Here is a 15080-nt window from a genome sequence, read left to right as displayed (position 1 = left end):
GAATCTTGCTGCCTATTATTTTGGAAACTACAAATCCTAATTGTTCCCTGTGAATATATTTACAAAATTATAATTTTCTTTGGAGTAAACAAAATTGATTTGAAGAAAATAATTTTAGCCACAGACACAACATGAAAAACAAAGAGAATTTTATATTACCCACATAGTAATTGAAACTATATGCACAGTCTCCACAGTATAGGGGAATGAAAATATGTTAGTAAAAATACGCTTAATATTAGATTTTTAACCCCAAAGGCCTCACACTTAAAGTTCCCATCTCTGGCTGCAACCCTTCTTTCCATCAGTCTCTATACCAGTTCCAAACTGAACAATCCATTGCCCTCACCCACCTAATCAAAAATCCTACGTGGAATGTTTCCCTCTATATATATATATATATATATATATATATATATATATATATATATATATATATACCTAAAAACAAAGATGATGTGACTTACCAAACGAAAGCGCTGGCACGTCGATAGACACACAAACAAACACAAACATACACCCAAAATTACACAAAATTCAAGCTTTCGCAACAAACTGTTGCCTCACCGTAAATCAGGGGTTTACAAATACCATGTAAATGCGGTAAGGAATACATAGGTCAGGTAATTCACACAATTGAAGACCGATGCCATGAACACAAATGGCACATGAGATTGTAACAGCATAATAAGTCTGCAATAAGTCTGCAATCACCGAGCATTGCCTGTCAGAACTTCATGGCATGGATTATGACAAGACCGAGGTCCTAAGACAGACTTTGAAATATTGGGACTGTGTCATCAAAGAAGCTATAGAGATCAGAGTAAGAAAACCTGAACTGAATTGTGACAGTGGCTATTCCCTTAACCAAGCTTGTGAACCAGCCATTATCCAGATTAAGGAGAAGATATAAATATCCCAGAATGTACTGACTTCTAGGGCATGGGGAGAAATCTCCGAATCCTCACTGGCAAGTCTCCCTGGGTGTAGACCTATGAGGGAACATGCAGACACAGCATTGAACCCTGGCGCGAACGGCCGAGAGAATGCCCGCAGGGCAGATGGTGGAGGGAGTGCCCGAGGGAGGGGGAGCAGGAATCTGATATATACCTCAAACCTGCCATCCCTTTGGCAGTACATCAGCACACCTGATGATGGTAACGAGGTCGATTGCCGAAATATTGTATCCTTTGTGTACTCATACTAGGTTGTTTGCCCAAGATTTATTTCATCATGAAATATGCCTGGAGAAACTGAAGAATCATATACTTACATAGTTGCATCTTCTCAGTCCTTTCCATCAAAGGATGATCAGTAAAACATAATAGAGGGGCATTGTTTATTGCATCAGTGTCATTAATGCAAATAGACAACTGGTCTAGTTTGTTTCTTAGACCCATTATATTCTGATGAAAAATATAAAGTTTGTCATTTCCTAAACTCTTTGTTCTGATGTCACTGTTTTGTTGTAAATAGAAATGAAAGATTATAGGCAGTTTATCTTCAGAATTTTGACTTAATTTACTCCTAGAACTGAGGCTGGGCACCAGAAATCCAGTAGAGTTGTGAATTTCCTGGTTCTTGTGCTTCTTCTGCTTGTCTTTGCTACTGGTGATGATATTGAAGACACATCAGATGCACAAGCATATTACATTGCTGTAGACTGTGCAGTGACTAAGACTGATGAAGGGTCTTGAGCCACTGATGGAAGGTCAACAGTAGATGAAATTTCTACCACTACTGCTGTTGAATGCAGGAGGATAGCAAATGCAAGTTTGATGGCTACATTTTGAGATTCCACTGTTGCTACACCTGAAGTTTGTGGTAGTGTTCCTGTTGAGTAATCTGTTATTTACACAGGTATGATTGTATCTTCAGTACTTTTCAATGCTGGCAGGTCATTAGCATACTGTTTATTTTAGTGGTTGATAGAACAGCTTTCATTATTTCAGCACACATTGGAATCTTTACCCCTGCTATTTCGGTGCAGACTATGCTTTTGTAAACTGCACTCTCACAAAGCTGTCAACTTCTATGAATGTTGCATTGGGAAATGATTTACAAATTCTTCATACTTTCCTATTAGTGTTCATGATTTTAATATTAACACATGATTCTTCCATTAAATTATGCCTCCATGGAATAGCAATGACAAAAAAAGGTAATTTGTGGGTTATTTCAAAGTTTGTCTTTCAAAACCCTCATTGCCCACCTACTTTAATTACAGTAGATCTCATTTGTGCCTCCTACTACAATACACTTGTTTACAGACTGTAAGGAGCTTTCACAGTTTTTTAGAATTTCAGATAAAGGTGCTCCTGGTTTGACAGTATAGTCTTTGGTGAGCATTACGAAAAATTTTGGTGATTCCTTTACCATGGCTATCTGCAAGAACATACATTTTGCTATTTTTCTTTGGTACATGAGTATATGCATGATATACATGCTGCACATTTCTGTTAATGTTGTCTTTCTTATTTATTTCATTATTATGTGCAGTGCATGGTATGCACAGCTGCTCACCGCCACTGTTTATCCTAATACTACAGTGACTAAGACACTGGAACTGTATGTTGAGTGATTCTTGTTCAAACACAGCCATGTTGTTGTTGTTGTGGTCTTCAGTCCTGAGACTGGTTTGATGCAGCTCTCCATGCTACTCTATCCTGTGCAAGCTTCTTCATCTCCCATTACATACTGCAGCATACATCCTTCTGAATCTGCTTAGTGTATTCATCTCTTGATCTCCCTCTACGATTTTTACCCTCCACGCTGCCCTCCAATACTAAATTGGTGATCCCTTGATGCCTCAGAACATGTCCTACCAACCAATCCCTTCTTCTAGTCAAGTTGTGCCACAAACTCCTCTTATCCTCAATTCTATTCAATACCTCCTCATTAGTTATGTGATCTACTCATCTAATCTTAAGCATTCTTCTGTAGCACCACATTTCGAAAGCTTCTATTCTCTTCTTGTCAAAACTACTTATCGTCCATCTTTCACTTCCATACATGGATACTCTCCATACAAATACTTCCAGAAATGACTTCCTGACACTTAAATCTATACTCGATGTTAACAAATTTCTCTTCTTCAGAAACGCTTCCCTTGCCATTGGCAGTCTACATTTTATATCCTCTTTACTTCGACCACCATCAGTTATTTTGCTCCCCAATTAGCAGAACTTCTTTACTACTTTAAGTGTCTTATTTCCTAATCTAATGACACTGTCCATTCTGTTCAACTGCTCTTTCAAGTCCTTTGGTGTCTCTGACAGAATTACAATGTCATCAGCAAACCTCAAAATTTTTATTTATTCTCCTACTCTGAATTTTTCTTTTGTTTCCTTTACTGCTTGCTCAATATACAGATTGAATAACACTGGGGATGGGCTACAACCCTGTCTCACTCCCTTCCCAACCACTGCTTCCCTTTCATGCTGCTTGACTCATATAACTACCATCTGATTTTTGTACGAATTGTAAGTAGCCTCTTGCTCCCTGTATTTTACTTCTGCCACCTTCAGAATTTGAAAGAGAGTTTTCCAGTCAACATTGTCAAAAGCTTTCTCTAAGTCTACAAATGCTAGAAACATAGGTTTGCCTTTCCTTAATCTATCTTCTAAGATAAGTCATAGGGTCAGTATTGCCTCACGTGTTCCAACATTTCTAAGGAATCCAAACTGATTTTCCCTGAGGTCAGCTTCTATCAGTTTTTCTATTCATCTGTATAGAATCCTTGTTAGTATTCTGCAGCCGTGACTTATTAAATTGATAGTTCGGTAATTTTCACATCTGTCAACACCTGCTTTCTTTGGGATTGGAATTATTATATTATTCTTGAAGTCTGAGGGTATTTCGCCTGTCTCATACATCTTGCTCACCAGATGGTAGAGTTTTGTGAGAACTGGCTCTCCCAAGGCTGTCACTAGTTCTAATGGAATGTTGTCTACTCCTGGGGCCTTGTTTTGACTTAGGTCTTTCAGTGCTCTGTCAAACTCTTCACACAGTATCATATCTCCCAGTTCATCTTTGTCTACATCCTCTTCCATTTCCATAATATTGTCCTCAAGTACGTCGCCCTTGTACAGACCGTCTATATATTCCTTCCACCTTTCTGCTTTCCCTTCTTTGCTTAGAACTGGGTTTCCATCTGAGCTCTTGATATTCATACAAGTGGTTCTCTTTTCTCCAAAGGCATCTTTAATTTTCCTGTAGGCAGTATCTATCTTACCCCTAGTGAGATAAGCCTCTACATCCTTACATTTGTCCTCTAGCCATCCCTGCTTAGCCATTTTGCACTTCCTGTTGATCTCATTTTTAAGACGTTTGTATTCCTTTTTGCCTGCTTCATTTACTGCATTTTTATATTTTCTCCTTTCATCAATTAAATTAAATTCTTCTGTTACCCAAGGATTTCTTCTAGCTCTCGTCTTTCTGCCTACTTGATCCTCTGCTGCCTTCACTACTTCATCCCTCAAAGCTACCCATTCTTCTTCTACTGTATTTCTTTCCCCCATTGCTGTCAATCATTCCCTTATGCTCTCCCTGAAACACTGTAAACATCTGGTTTAGTCAGTTTATCCAGGTTACAACTCCATAAATTCCCACCTTTCTGCAGTTTCTGCAGTTTTAATCTACAGTTCATAACCAATAGATTGTGGCCAGAGTCCACATCTGCCCCTGGAAATGTCTTACTATTTAAAACCTGGTTGCTAAATCTCTGTCTTACCATTATACAATCTATCTGACATCTTCTAGTATCTCCAGACTTCTTCCATGTATAAAACATTCTTTGATGGTTCTTGAACCAAGTGTTAGCTATGATTAAGTTATGCTCTGTGCAAAATTCTACCAGGCGGCTTCCTCTTTCATTTCTTACCCCCCAATCCATATTCACCTACTATGTTTCCTTTTCTTCCTTTTTCTACTATTGAATTCCAGTCACCCATGACTATTAAATTTTCATCTACCTTCACTATCTGAATAATTTCTTTTATCTCATCATACATTTCATCAACTTCTTATCATCTGCAGAGCTAGTTGGCATATAAACTTTTACTACTGTAGTAGGCATGGGCTTCGTGTCTATCTTGGCCACAATAATGCATTCACTATGCTGTTTGTAGTAGCTTACCCGCACTCCTATTTTTTTTTATTCATTATTAAACCTACTCCTGCATTACCCCTATTTGATTTTGTATTTATAACCCTGTATTCACATGACCAAAAGTCTTGTTCCTCCTGCCACTGAACTTCACTAATTCCCACTACATCTAACTTTAACGTATCCATTTCCCTTTTTAAATTTTCTAACCTACCTGCCCGATTAAGGGATCTGACATTCCACACTCCGATTCGTAGAATGCCAGTTTTCTTTCTCCTGATAGCGATGTCCTCCTGAGTAGCCCCACCCAGAGATCCAAATAGGGGACTATTTTACCTCCAGAATATTTTACCCAAGAGAACACCATCATTATTTAACCATACAGGAAAGCTGCATGGCCTCGGGAAAAATTACCGCTGTAGTTTCCCCTTGCTTTCAGCTGTTCACAGTACCAGCACAGCAAGGCCGTTTTGGTTAGTGTTTCAGGGGCAGATCAGTCAATCATTCAGACTGTTGTCCCTGCAACTACTGGAAAGGCTGCTGCCCCTCTTCAGAAACCACACATTTGACTGGCCTCTCAACAGATACCCCTCTGTTGTGGTTGCATCTACGGTACAGCTATCTGTATCACTGAGCGCCCCCACCAACGGCAAGGTCCATGGTTCATGGGGGGCAGAACACAGCCATACTAATTTATATTTTCTCTAGTTTCCCTATTTTATCTCTAGTTGATAATAGCACAGTTTCTTCAATAAGACTATGACTGGTTCAATCCTCTGTCTTTCTCCAGTCCAAGTTATTGCTCTGTTCAAATGTTCTCAACATTGACAGAAATGTCTTCCATTAATTTATAAATTTCTTTTGGAAAATATTTAATTTTGAAGTAATGCATGACAAAAATGCCTGTTGCTTGGAGCAAATTTTTTAATAGAATTTCACTTGAATGTACGTATGCATGAAAAGGAAAGATTTTGTAAGTATCAGTAACTTTGAAGCTTTAATTTACTGCGCTGTGCCTCTTAGGTTTTTCTGCATAGAGATGAGAGTTCTTACAGTGAAATTTCCAGTATATAAATGTACTTTAACAGGTTGCATCAGTTTTACTGGAGGAAGAACAAGGCATATATAACAGTACATCTTGTGCTGTACTACTCTGTGGGAAGTAGGCAGTGACTTCCTAGACTTGAGAGGAGTAGTGTCCCCCTAAATGGGTCAGAAGTGCACTACACATCAGATGAAGCTACCCAAGTAGCCAACTTGGTATTTGTTGCACACAAGGGCTTTTTAGATTAGGTATTTCTGCATACAATCCAGATAACAACAACTGTAGAAAACCCAGAAGTATCAGTGTAAGAGCCAAAGAAATGCCTCCTGTAGGCGAGAATATTAAAAGCCTAGTGGTAAACTACCAAAGCATTTGCAACAGTCTGTCAGAGTTTGAAGCACTACTAAAAAGCACTGAAGCTCACATAATACAGAGTGGGGTAGGGCAACTTTCTTCTGTAGAAAATAAATTTTTTAAAAGTAATGATTATATATATTTAATTCTTTGAACAGTATCAATTACAACATTTAAATTTTATGTTTACACAGTTTTAAGTGGGTATCAGACAGATGGTATCTGTTATTCTCAATAAATTGCATTAATCAAAGTTGGTGACAGCTTCAAAAATGTTATTCTTCAAGCGAGGCAGGATCCTAGAACAATTGTTGTAACCAAGTGATTTTATATAGCACCATAAAAAGAGGTGCAGGAGGCTAAATCAGGTGGCTGGGCTGGCCAGTGCAGATTGCCCCTCAAGAACATGAGGCATCCTGGGAAGTGTCCACCCCCGGTAGCTGACTGGTCAGCGTGACAGAATGTCAATCCTCAGGGCCCGTGTTCGATTCCCAGCTGGGTCGGAGATTTTCTCCACTCAGGGACTGGGTGTTGTGTTGTCCTAATCATCATCATTTCATTCTCATTGACACGCAAGTCACCAAAGTGGCGTCAAATCAAAAGACTTGCACCCGGCGAATGGTCTACCTGACGGGAGGCCCTAGTCACACGACATTATTATATCCTGGGAAGTGCTGCCACAAAACAGTCATTTGATACACACACTCTGCATGCCTTAGCATTATCCTACTGAAAGTATGCACTGAGAGTTGTCAGGAAAAACTATTGAATCATGTGGACATAGCAGTCAGAAGTCACCAAAACTGCCTTTTGATTTCTTCAAAAAGCCTTGGTTCAATTATTCCAACTTGTGATAGAGCACAGTACACAGTTACGCACTGTGAATGTAGAGGGTGCCACTACTGAAGCTGTCTGTTACCTAGGCTCAAATAGTACATGTTGTGCCTATTTTCAGATCCCAAAAGATGGAAGTGACCCTCATCACTGAAGAAAACAAATGTGTTATGACACCTACCAGGAAGCACCTTACATGCATTTTCTCAAGCAACAAAATCATGTCAATTAAGTTACTGCACCACAGCAGCTGCATGATAGCAGACAGAGCGCTGAGAGGATCACAAAAGAGAAAGCCTTACTATGTCAATGTTTTGGGATGACATTGTTGTTCATGGAAGCACCGCCTTTTTTTCCTTCTTTTGCTTAAGTTTTTTACCCATGACACAACTGACTGCTGGCTAGGAACGTGACCATGTCGTGCAATGTAGAAATTGCTATGAAATGCACATTGTGTGCTGATGATCAAGTGATAGAAAACTATACCTTGACAGTGAATGCATGCTCCATTCACTCCATGATGCTCACTAAACCAAGGACAGTTTCAACTTTACACCTCACACTCTTGAATGTGCCTATCCCTACCCTCGTCAGAGCAACCATTATTTCAGGGCCCCAAATTCAAACAAGCAAGTTGTTCTGCCCCATGCTACACTAGACACAGAAATCTGGTTAAAACCTGAAGCTGACAGCAGTGAAATGAAACACCAAAATTTGAACATACACCAGAAGGATAGGGAAATGAGAAATGGAGGTGGTGTATTTGTTGACATAGACAAGAAACTCAAATCTACAGAGACAGAAACTGAAGCTGCACAAAAGACTTTTTGCGCAAGACTCATCTGAAGCTACATCTATACAGTGCAAATCTTTGAGAAGTGCTTGGCAGAGGGTATGTACTACTGCACTGGTTATCAAGGTTTCTTCCTGTTCCATTCACATGTGGAGTTGAGGAAGAATGATTTGCTTAAATGACTCTGTGCATTCTGTAATTAATCTAATCTCATCCTCATGGTCCCTGTATGAGAGATACATAGGGAGTTGTAGTATATTTCCAGAGTTGTCATTTAAAGCTGTTTCTTGAAACTTTGACAGGTCTTTAAAGTCAGTACAACCATTAGACAGTTGTTTATTTATGGTGTTACATTTACACTTACACAATCATGATTTCGGCTTCAAAGCACCGTTATCAAGTGTTTTCTGAAATCAGGTTAGACAATAACAATGAGATACATAACAATTGATATAACTGTATAAGAATCCATATTTGTAATGCTTACTTACAAGTGTTATAAATTGCCTAAGATGGCATACTGTCTTATTAAAATACACTATTAGACACATTGTCTAAGAGTTGATATTTCTGACAGACAATTTCTTAGACAGTGTGTCTAATAGTATATTTTAATATGACAGCATGCCATCTTAGGCAATTTATAACACTTGTAAGTAAGAACTACAAATATGGATTCTTATATGGTTATATCACTTGTAATGTATTTCACTGTTGTTGTTTAACCTGCTTGCAAAAAACGCTTGAAAATGGCACTCTGAAGCCGACATCATGATTATGTAAGTGTAAATGTGACACTGTAAATAAACAACAGTCTAATGGCAGTATTGACTTTAAAGAAATATATTATGAGAGTGGCCCTGGATTATGAAAAAAAATATTATTTATCAGTAGACTTTCTTAGGATAATTTTCCTCTATTTTCAAGAGTCTGCCAGTTCAGTTTCTGTAGCATCTCTGTGACACTCCCTCACAGGTCAAACAAAGCTGTGACCATTTGTGTTGTACTTCTCTGTACACATTCAATATCTTGTGTTAGTCCTGTCTGGTATGGGTCCCACACATTTGATCAATGTTCTATAAGGAGTCAAATGGATGATTTGTAAGCAATCTTGTTTGTAGACTGATTGCATTTCCACATTATTCTACCAATAAACTGAAATCTGCCACCTGCTGTATCCACAACTGGGCCTAGGTGATCATTCCAATTCATATCCCCACAAAGTGTTACACCCAGGTATTTGGATGAGTTGGCTGATTCCAACAGTGATTCATCGATATTATGATCATAGGTTTCACTGAAATCCACAGTTTTACATTTCTGAACATTTAAAGCAAATTGCCTATCTCTGCACTGCTTTCAAATCTTATCAAGATCTGACTGAATATTCATGCAGCTTCTTTCAGATAGTACTTCATTACAGGTAGCTACATCATCTGCAAAAATATGAATTGCTACCAATATTGTCTGCAATGTCATTAATGTGCAACATGAACAGAAGGAGTCCCAACACATTTCCCTGTGTACAGTCTCCATCCAAGATAATATGCTGCATCCTCCCTATCAAAAAATCCTCAGTCCAGACACAAATTTCACTTGATACCCAATTTGATCATACTTTTAAAATATAATCATAGATGTGGTTCTCAGTCAAATGTTTTCACAAATCACGAAATGCTGCAGCTACCTGATTGGCTTGATCTGCATCTTTCAGTATATGAGAAAAGTGTGAGTTGGATTTCGCATAATCAATGTTTTCAGAATCCATGCTGGTAGGCATGGATGAGGTCATTCTGTTCCATATACCTCATTATGTTTGAGCTCAGAATATGTTCTAAAATTTTACAACAAACTGATGTTGAGATAGTGGACAACAGTTTTGTGGATCACTTCCACTGCTCTTCTGGTAAACGGATGTGACTTGTGATTCCTTCCTTTGTAAAGAAAATTTAGAAAGTGAGTTAAGCATGTCAGCTTTTGTTTTAATATCCTCAATTTCAATTCATGTCTCACTTGTGAGTGTTTGGACCATAACAGCCTTCAAATATGATCAGAATTTCTTTGGGTTTTGTGAAAAATAATTTCACGGTATTCTGCTGCAGTAGTCATTGAAGGCTTCAAGCATTGCTCTCTTGACAGTCAAACACATTTCATTCAGCATCCCTCTATCTATAGCCCTATGCTTTGTTTCACTCCTATTACACAATAGTCATTGTTCCTTTAGAAGTTCCTTTACATTGACTGTATACCATGGAGGGTCCCGTCCATCATGAACTGTTCTCTGGGTATGTTTCTATGCGGCATGTGGTTAACTATTCTTTTAATCTTGAACCATCATTCTCTACATACTCCTGCCCTGTGCTGAAAGCTTAAAAGTTCCTCACTGAGATATGAAGCTACTGCTTTTTTATCTAGTCTACTTGACATATATACCTTTCTGCTTGTTTTAGTTGTCTTCTATACTCGGGTAACCATTGAGCCACAACTGCATTATGGGCACTGATATTAGTTTCGATGTGGACATCATCAAAGAGGTCAGATCTACTTGTTGCTCTTAGGTCTAATATATTTACATCACAAATAAGGTTCTGAACTATCTGTTGTAGATAGTTTTCAGAGAATGCATTTGGTAATATTTCACAGGATATCTTGTCACATTCACCTCTAATAAAACTATAATTTTCCCAATTGATTGTTGGGTGATCAAAATCATCACCAATAATTACAGTATGATTGGCTAATATCAGGAGATGAGTCTGACAGCCAGTAGAAGGATTCATTTACCCCTTTATGCCTGTGCCTGATACTGAGTCTTGCCCAAACAATTTCATCTATAGCTTCAATTTCTGTTTCAATTGATTTGTGTTTCTTGTCTACTCAGACAAATACACCACCTCCATTTGCCACTGGCCTATCCTTTTGATAAACACTTACATTCTACCCAAAAATCTCACTGCTATCACTTTCAAGTTTCAACTAGCTTTATGTGCCTAGTGTTATGTGAGCTTCACTGCTTTCCAGAACTGCTTCAGACTCTGGCATTTTGCTGCAAATTCTTCAGCAGTTAACTACTAAGATTTTAATACCCTCACCTGAGGGGGCTATTCTTTTGGATCTTACACTTATTCTTCTGGACCTCCTTGGATGGAGAGATGCCTAATTTAAAAATTCCTTGTGAGTTCTCAACCCGAAGGCACAAGCCCAGGAAGTGGCATCCTAAGGTGTCACAGAACTTTTGAAGTCACTTCTTCAGTCCTTCCACTTTACCAATAACCAGAACGTCATGAACAGTTCAGGATACATTGCTGCAAACTGTGAGCTCTGTTGAAACGCTTGTGAGCAAGGCTGGTCTTCTCAACCTTCTCTGCCAGTCACTGAAACAAATGAAGTATGACCTTTGTTGCAACATGCACCACAGTCTGCAGTTTCTTGCACCCTGTTCCTCAATGGCTGTCAGAATAGCCTCTTCAACTTTTTAAACAAGGCTCCCAGGCATACAAACTGAGTGCATCTGGTGTTTTTTCCTGTCCCTTGCTGCCATTTCCCTAAGGAGCACCTTTATTCACTGTACATTGGAACTGCCAATGGTTAATAGACCACTACCCTTTTGATTTTGCCTCTTGCAGACACTGGACAAAACAGGTTTCCCCAAAACAGGCGAAGCAAGTCCCACTGGTTGCTCAGAATCGAGGGTGAACATAAAATTATAATAGAATCTTTCTATTTAACACCACATTCACCTCCTGATATAAACAAAAAATTTAGACATAATCTCAGTTTGCTTGTATATAAATTATCTAATCATATTATAATCATCATAGAAGACTTTAATCACCCATCAATCAACTGGGATAATTGTAGTTTCATTAGTGGTGGTTGTGACAAGACATTCAGTAAAAAGTTACTAAAGCCTTCTCTGAAAACTACCTAGAATAGATAGTTCAGAACCCCACTCATGATGGAAATATATTAGATCTAATGACAACAAACAGACCCAACCTCTTTCAGGCTGTCCACACTGAAACTCGTATCAGTGACCATGAGACAAATACAGCAACAATGAATACCAAACTAAAAGGGGCAACTAAAGCAAGTAGAAAGTTTTATATGTTCAAAAAGCAAACAAAGAAGTCAATAAGGAACTTGAATCTCTTAGCTCAGGTTAGGAGCATGTGGAGGAACTATGGTGCAAGTTTACAAGAGTAATTTACCTTGCACTGGATAAATAGTACTCTGTAGAACAGTTCATGATGAGAGAAATTGTCACTGTAAAAAGATTCTATAGATACAGAGACTACTGTATAATAGATATAAATCAAAACATAAAGTTACAGACAGATGCTGAATGAAAGGCATTTGGCAGCCAAGAGAGCAACGCATTAAGCCTTTGGTGACTACTGTAAGCCTTTGGTGACTACTGTAGCAGCCTATTGTTGAAAAATCTGTCACAAAACCCAAAGAAACTCTGGTCATGTGTAAAGGCTGCTAGTGGCACCAAACTTACTGTCAAGTCACTCATGGACAAGAGAGGAGTTGAAATTGAGAGTAGCAAAGCGAAAACAGTAATGCTTAACTCTGTTTTCAAATGTTCTTTACAAAGGAAAACCCAGGTGTGTTGCCCTCATGCCATCAGTTTAATTATCATACCACTAACAAGATGACTGAAACAGATATTAATGGCAGTGGCACTAAGAAGCAGCTGAAATTAGTGACACTGAATAAAGCTGCATGGCCCTATGTAATCTCTATCAGATTCTATACTCAGTTTGGGGCTGAGTTAGCCCTGCTGTTAACTATAATCTAGCATAGAACCCTCGTACAAAAATCATACTCATTAGCTGCAAGAAAGTGCAGGTTACCACTGTCTCCAAGAAAGGTACCAGAAGTGATCCACAAAACCACCGTCAAATATACTTGGCACCCATTTATTCTAGAATCTTAGAACATATTTCGAGCTCCATCCTAATGAGGTATCTCATATAGAACAACTTCCTCCATACCAGTCAGCATGGACTTTGAAAACATGTATCACACTTTTCTCACATGACATCTTGAAAGCCCTGGATCAAGGCAGTCAGGCAGGTGCAGGATTTCTTGATTTCTGAAAAACATTTGACTCAGCACCACACTTAGTTGTGGCTAGATTGAGGATTTCTTGGTAAGGATGATGCAGCATGTGGTCTTGAATGGAGAGTCATTAACACATGTAGAAATAACTTTGGGTGTACCCCAGGGAAATGTGTTGGGTCCCTTGTGTTAATGACCTTGTGGGCAATGTTAACAGCAACCTCAGACTTTTTGCAGATGATGCAGTTACCTACAGTGAAGTACAGTCTGAACAAAGCTACATAAATATTCTGTCAAACCATGATAAGATTTCAAAGTGGTGAAAAGACTGGCAAAGTGTTTTAAACATTCAGGAATGTAAAATTGTGCACTTCAAAAAAAGGAAAAAATAGTATCCTGTGGGTGTAAAATCATTGAGTCACAGCTGGAATCAGTAAACTCATACAAATACCTGGGCAGAACACTTAGTAGCAACATGTAATTGAATAATCATATAGACTCAGTCATGAGGAAAGCAGGTAGCAGATTCTGATTCATTCTAGGGAAAACACAATCAGTCTGCAAGGGCACTGCATACAAAAAACTCATGCAACCCATCCAAGAATAATGCCCAAGTGTGCGGGACCTGTAGTGACTACGACTAGCAGGGGATATTAAACATGTACAGAGAAAGACTGCAAGAACAGTTACAGGTTTCTTAGACCCATGGGAGAGTGTCACAGATATCTTGAAAGAAATGAATTAGTAGACTCATGAAGATACTCAGAAACTATCCTGAGAAAGTCTCCTAACAAAGTTACAAGAACCAGTTTTAAATGGTGACTTTAGGAATATACTCCAACCCACTACACACTTTTCCCACAGAGATCATGAGGAGAAGATTAGATTGATTACAGTATGCACAGAGACATTTAAGCAATCATTCTTCCCATGCTCCATACATGAAAAGAACGGGAAAATGCCCCAACAACTGGTACAGTGGGACATACTCTCTGTCATGCATTTCACAGTGGTTCACAGACTGTACATGTAGACGGTACTGCAGAGAGGCAGACAAGTGATATGCAGTAGTATTTTTTCCAACTCTTTCTGTGCTGTATATTTTCACCATTTCAAATGAGTTAACATCTTGTTAGCAGAAGTCAATAAGAGATGCATACAAAAAGAAGAAAAGCAATGCAATACTTACAAGAATGAAGAGGAGAAGTGCTGTGATTATGGATAGAAAACAGACTAATTGTATTACTAATCCACATGCCAAAAAGGCATGACAGCTACGTTGTTTTCCAGAAAGGAGGTAAGTTGATAAGTTGTTCTTGAAAACAATTTCTTCAGATTCAGGACCTATAGCAAAAATTGAAATATATGATGACAAAAACTCTTAACAGACTGTAAATGAACAGTACAATCTTTTATTATGTTTAATGTGCTGTATTAGGATATTAATATTCTCAGCAAGTTTATTTGATTTTGCAGAGTCTACAGCTCCTGCTCACCTATAGCCTGACTAGATACATTAACTAAGAAAATAGACCTTTTATATTATGAATGATTAACAATATTAATGCTATTAAGAGAAAGAGGTAACATGCATGAGAGGCTTATTTCATATAAGTAAGTATGCACATCCCTCTTTCTGAGTCTCTGTCTTCCTCAGGGGGTATGCTTGCTATTTTTGTGAATCTAAAGGATATGATAAACTATACATTCACACCAACATCATACTCATGAACAAAAAATCTGTATGTCACTGAAAATATACAATGAAATAGGCTTCATCACTTTTATATAACTACAGACATATAGAAATACACTATGAGTCTTAGAATATCAGATTGACACAATTTAATTTAAGTAAGTCTGTTATATTCCAAAATGGA

At 38.3% G+C, this 15080-nt stretch overlaps 1 protein-coding gene across 1 annotated transcript in view; it reads right to left on the bottom strand.

Moving 5' to 3' along the window:
* Nucleotides 1-15080, bottom strand: part of LOC124596565 (ATP-binding cassette sub-family C member 12-like) — a 526900-nt gene that overhangs the window by 189690 nt on the left and 322130 nt on the right. The window contains exon 18 of the mRNA XM_047135749.1: nt 14390-14544. Within this exon, the coding sequence (XP_046991705.1) occupies nt 14390-14544 (155 nt within the window). The remainder of the gene's footprint in view (nt 1-14389; nt 14545-15080) is intronic.

Source organism: Schistocerca americana, chromosome 2, assembly GCF_021461395.2.
Source record: "Schistocerca americana isolate TAMUIC-IGC-003095 chromosome 2, iqSchAmer2.1, whole genome shotgun sequence".
Classification (NCBI taxonomy): domain Eukaryota; kingdom Metazoa; phylum Arthropoda; class Insecta; order Orthoptera; family Acrididae; genus Schistocerca; species Schistocerca americana.
This window is presented reverse-complemented; position numbering and strand designations above follow the sequence as displayed.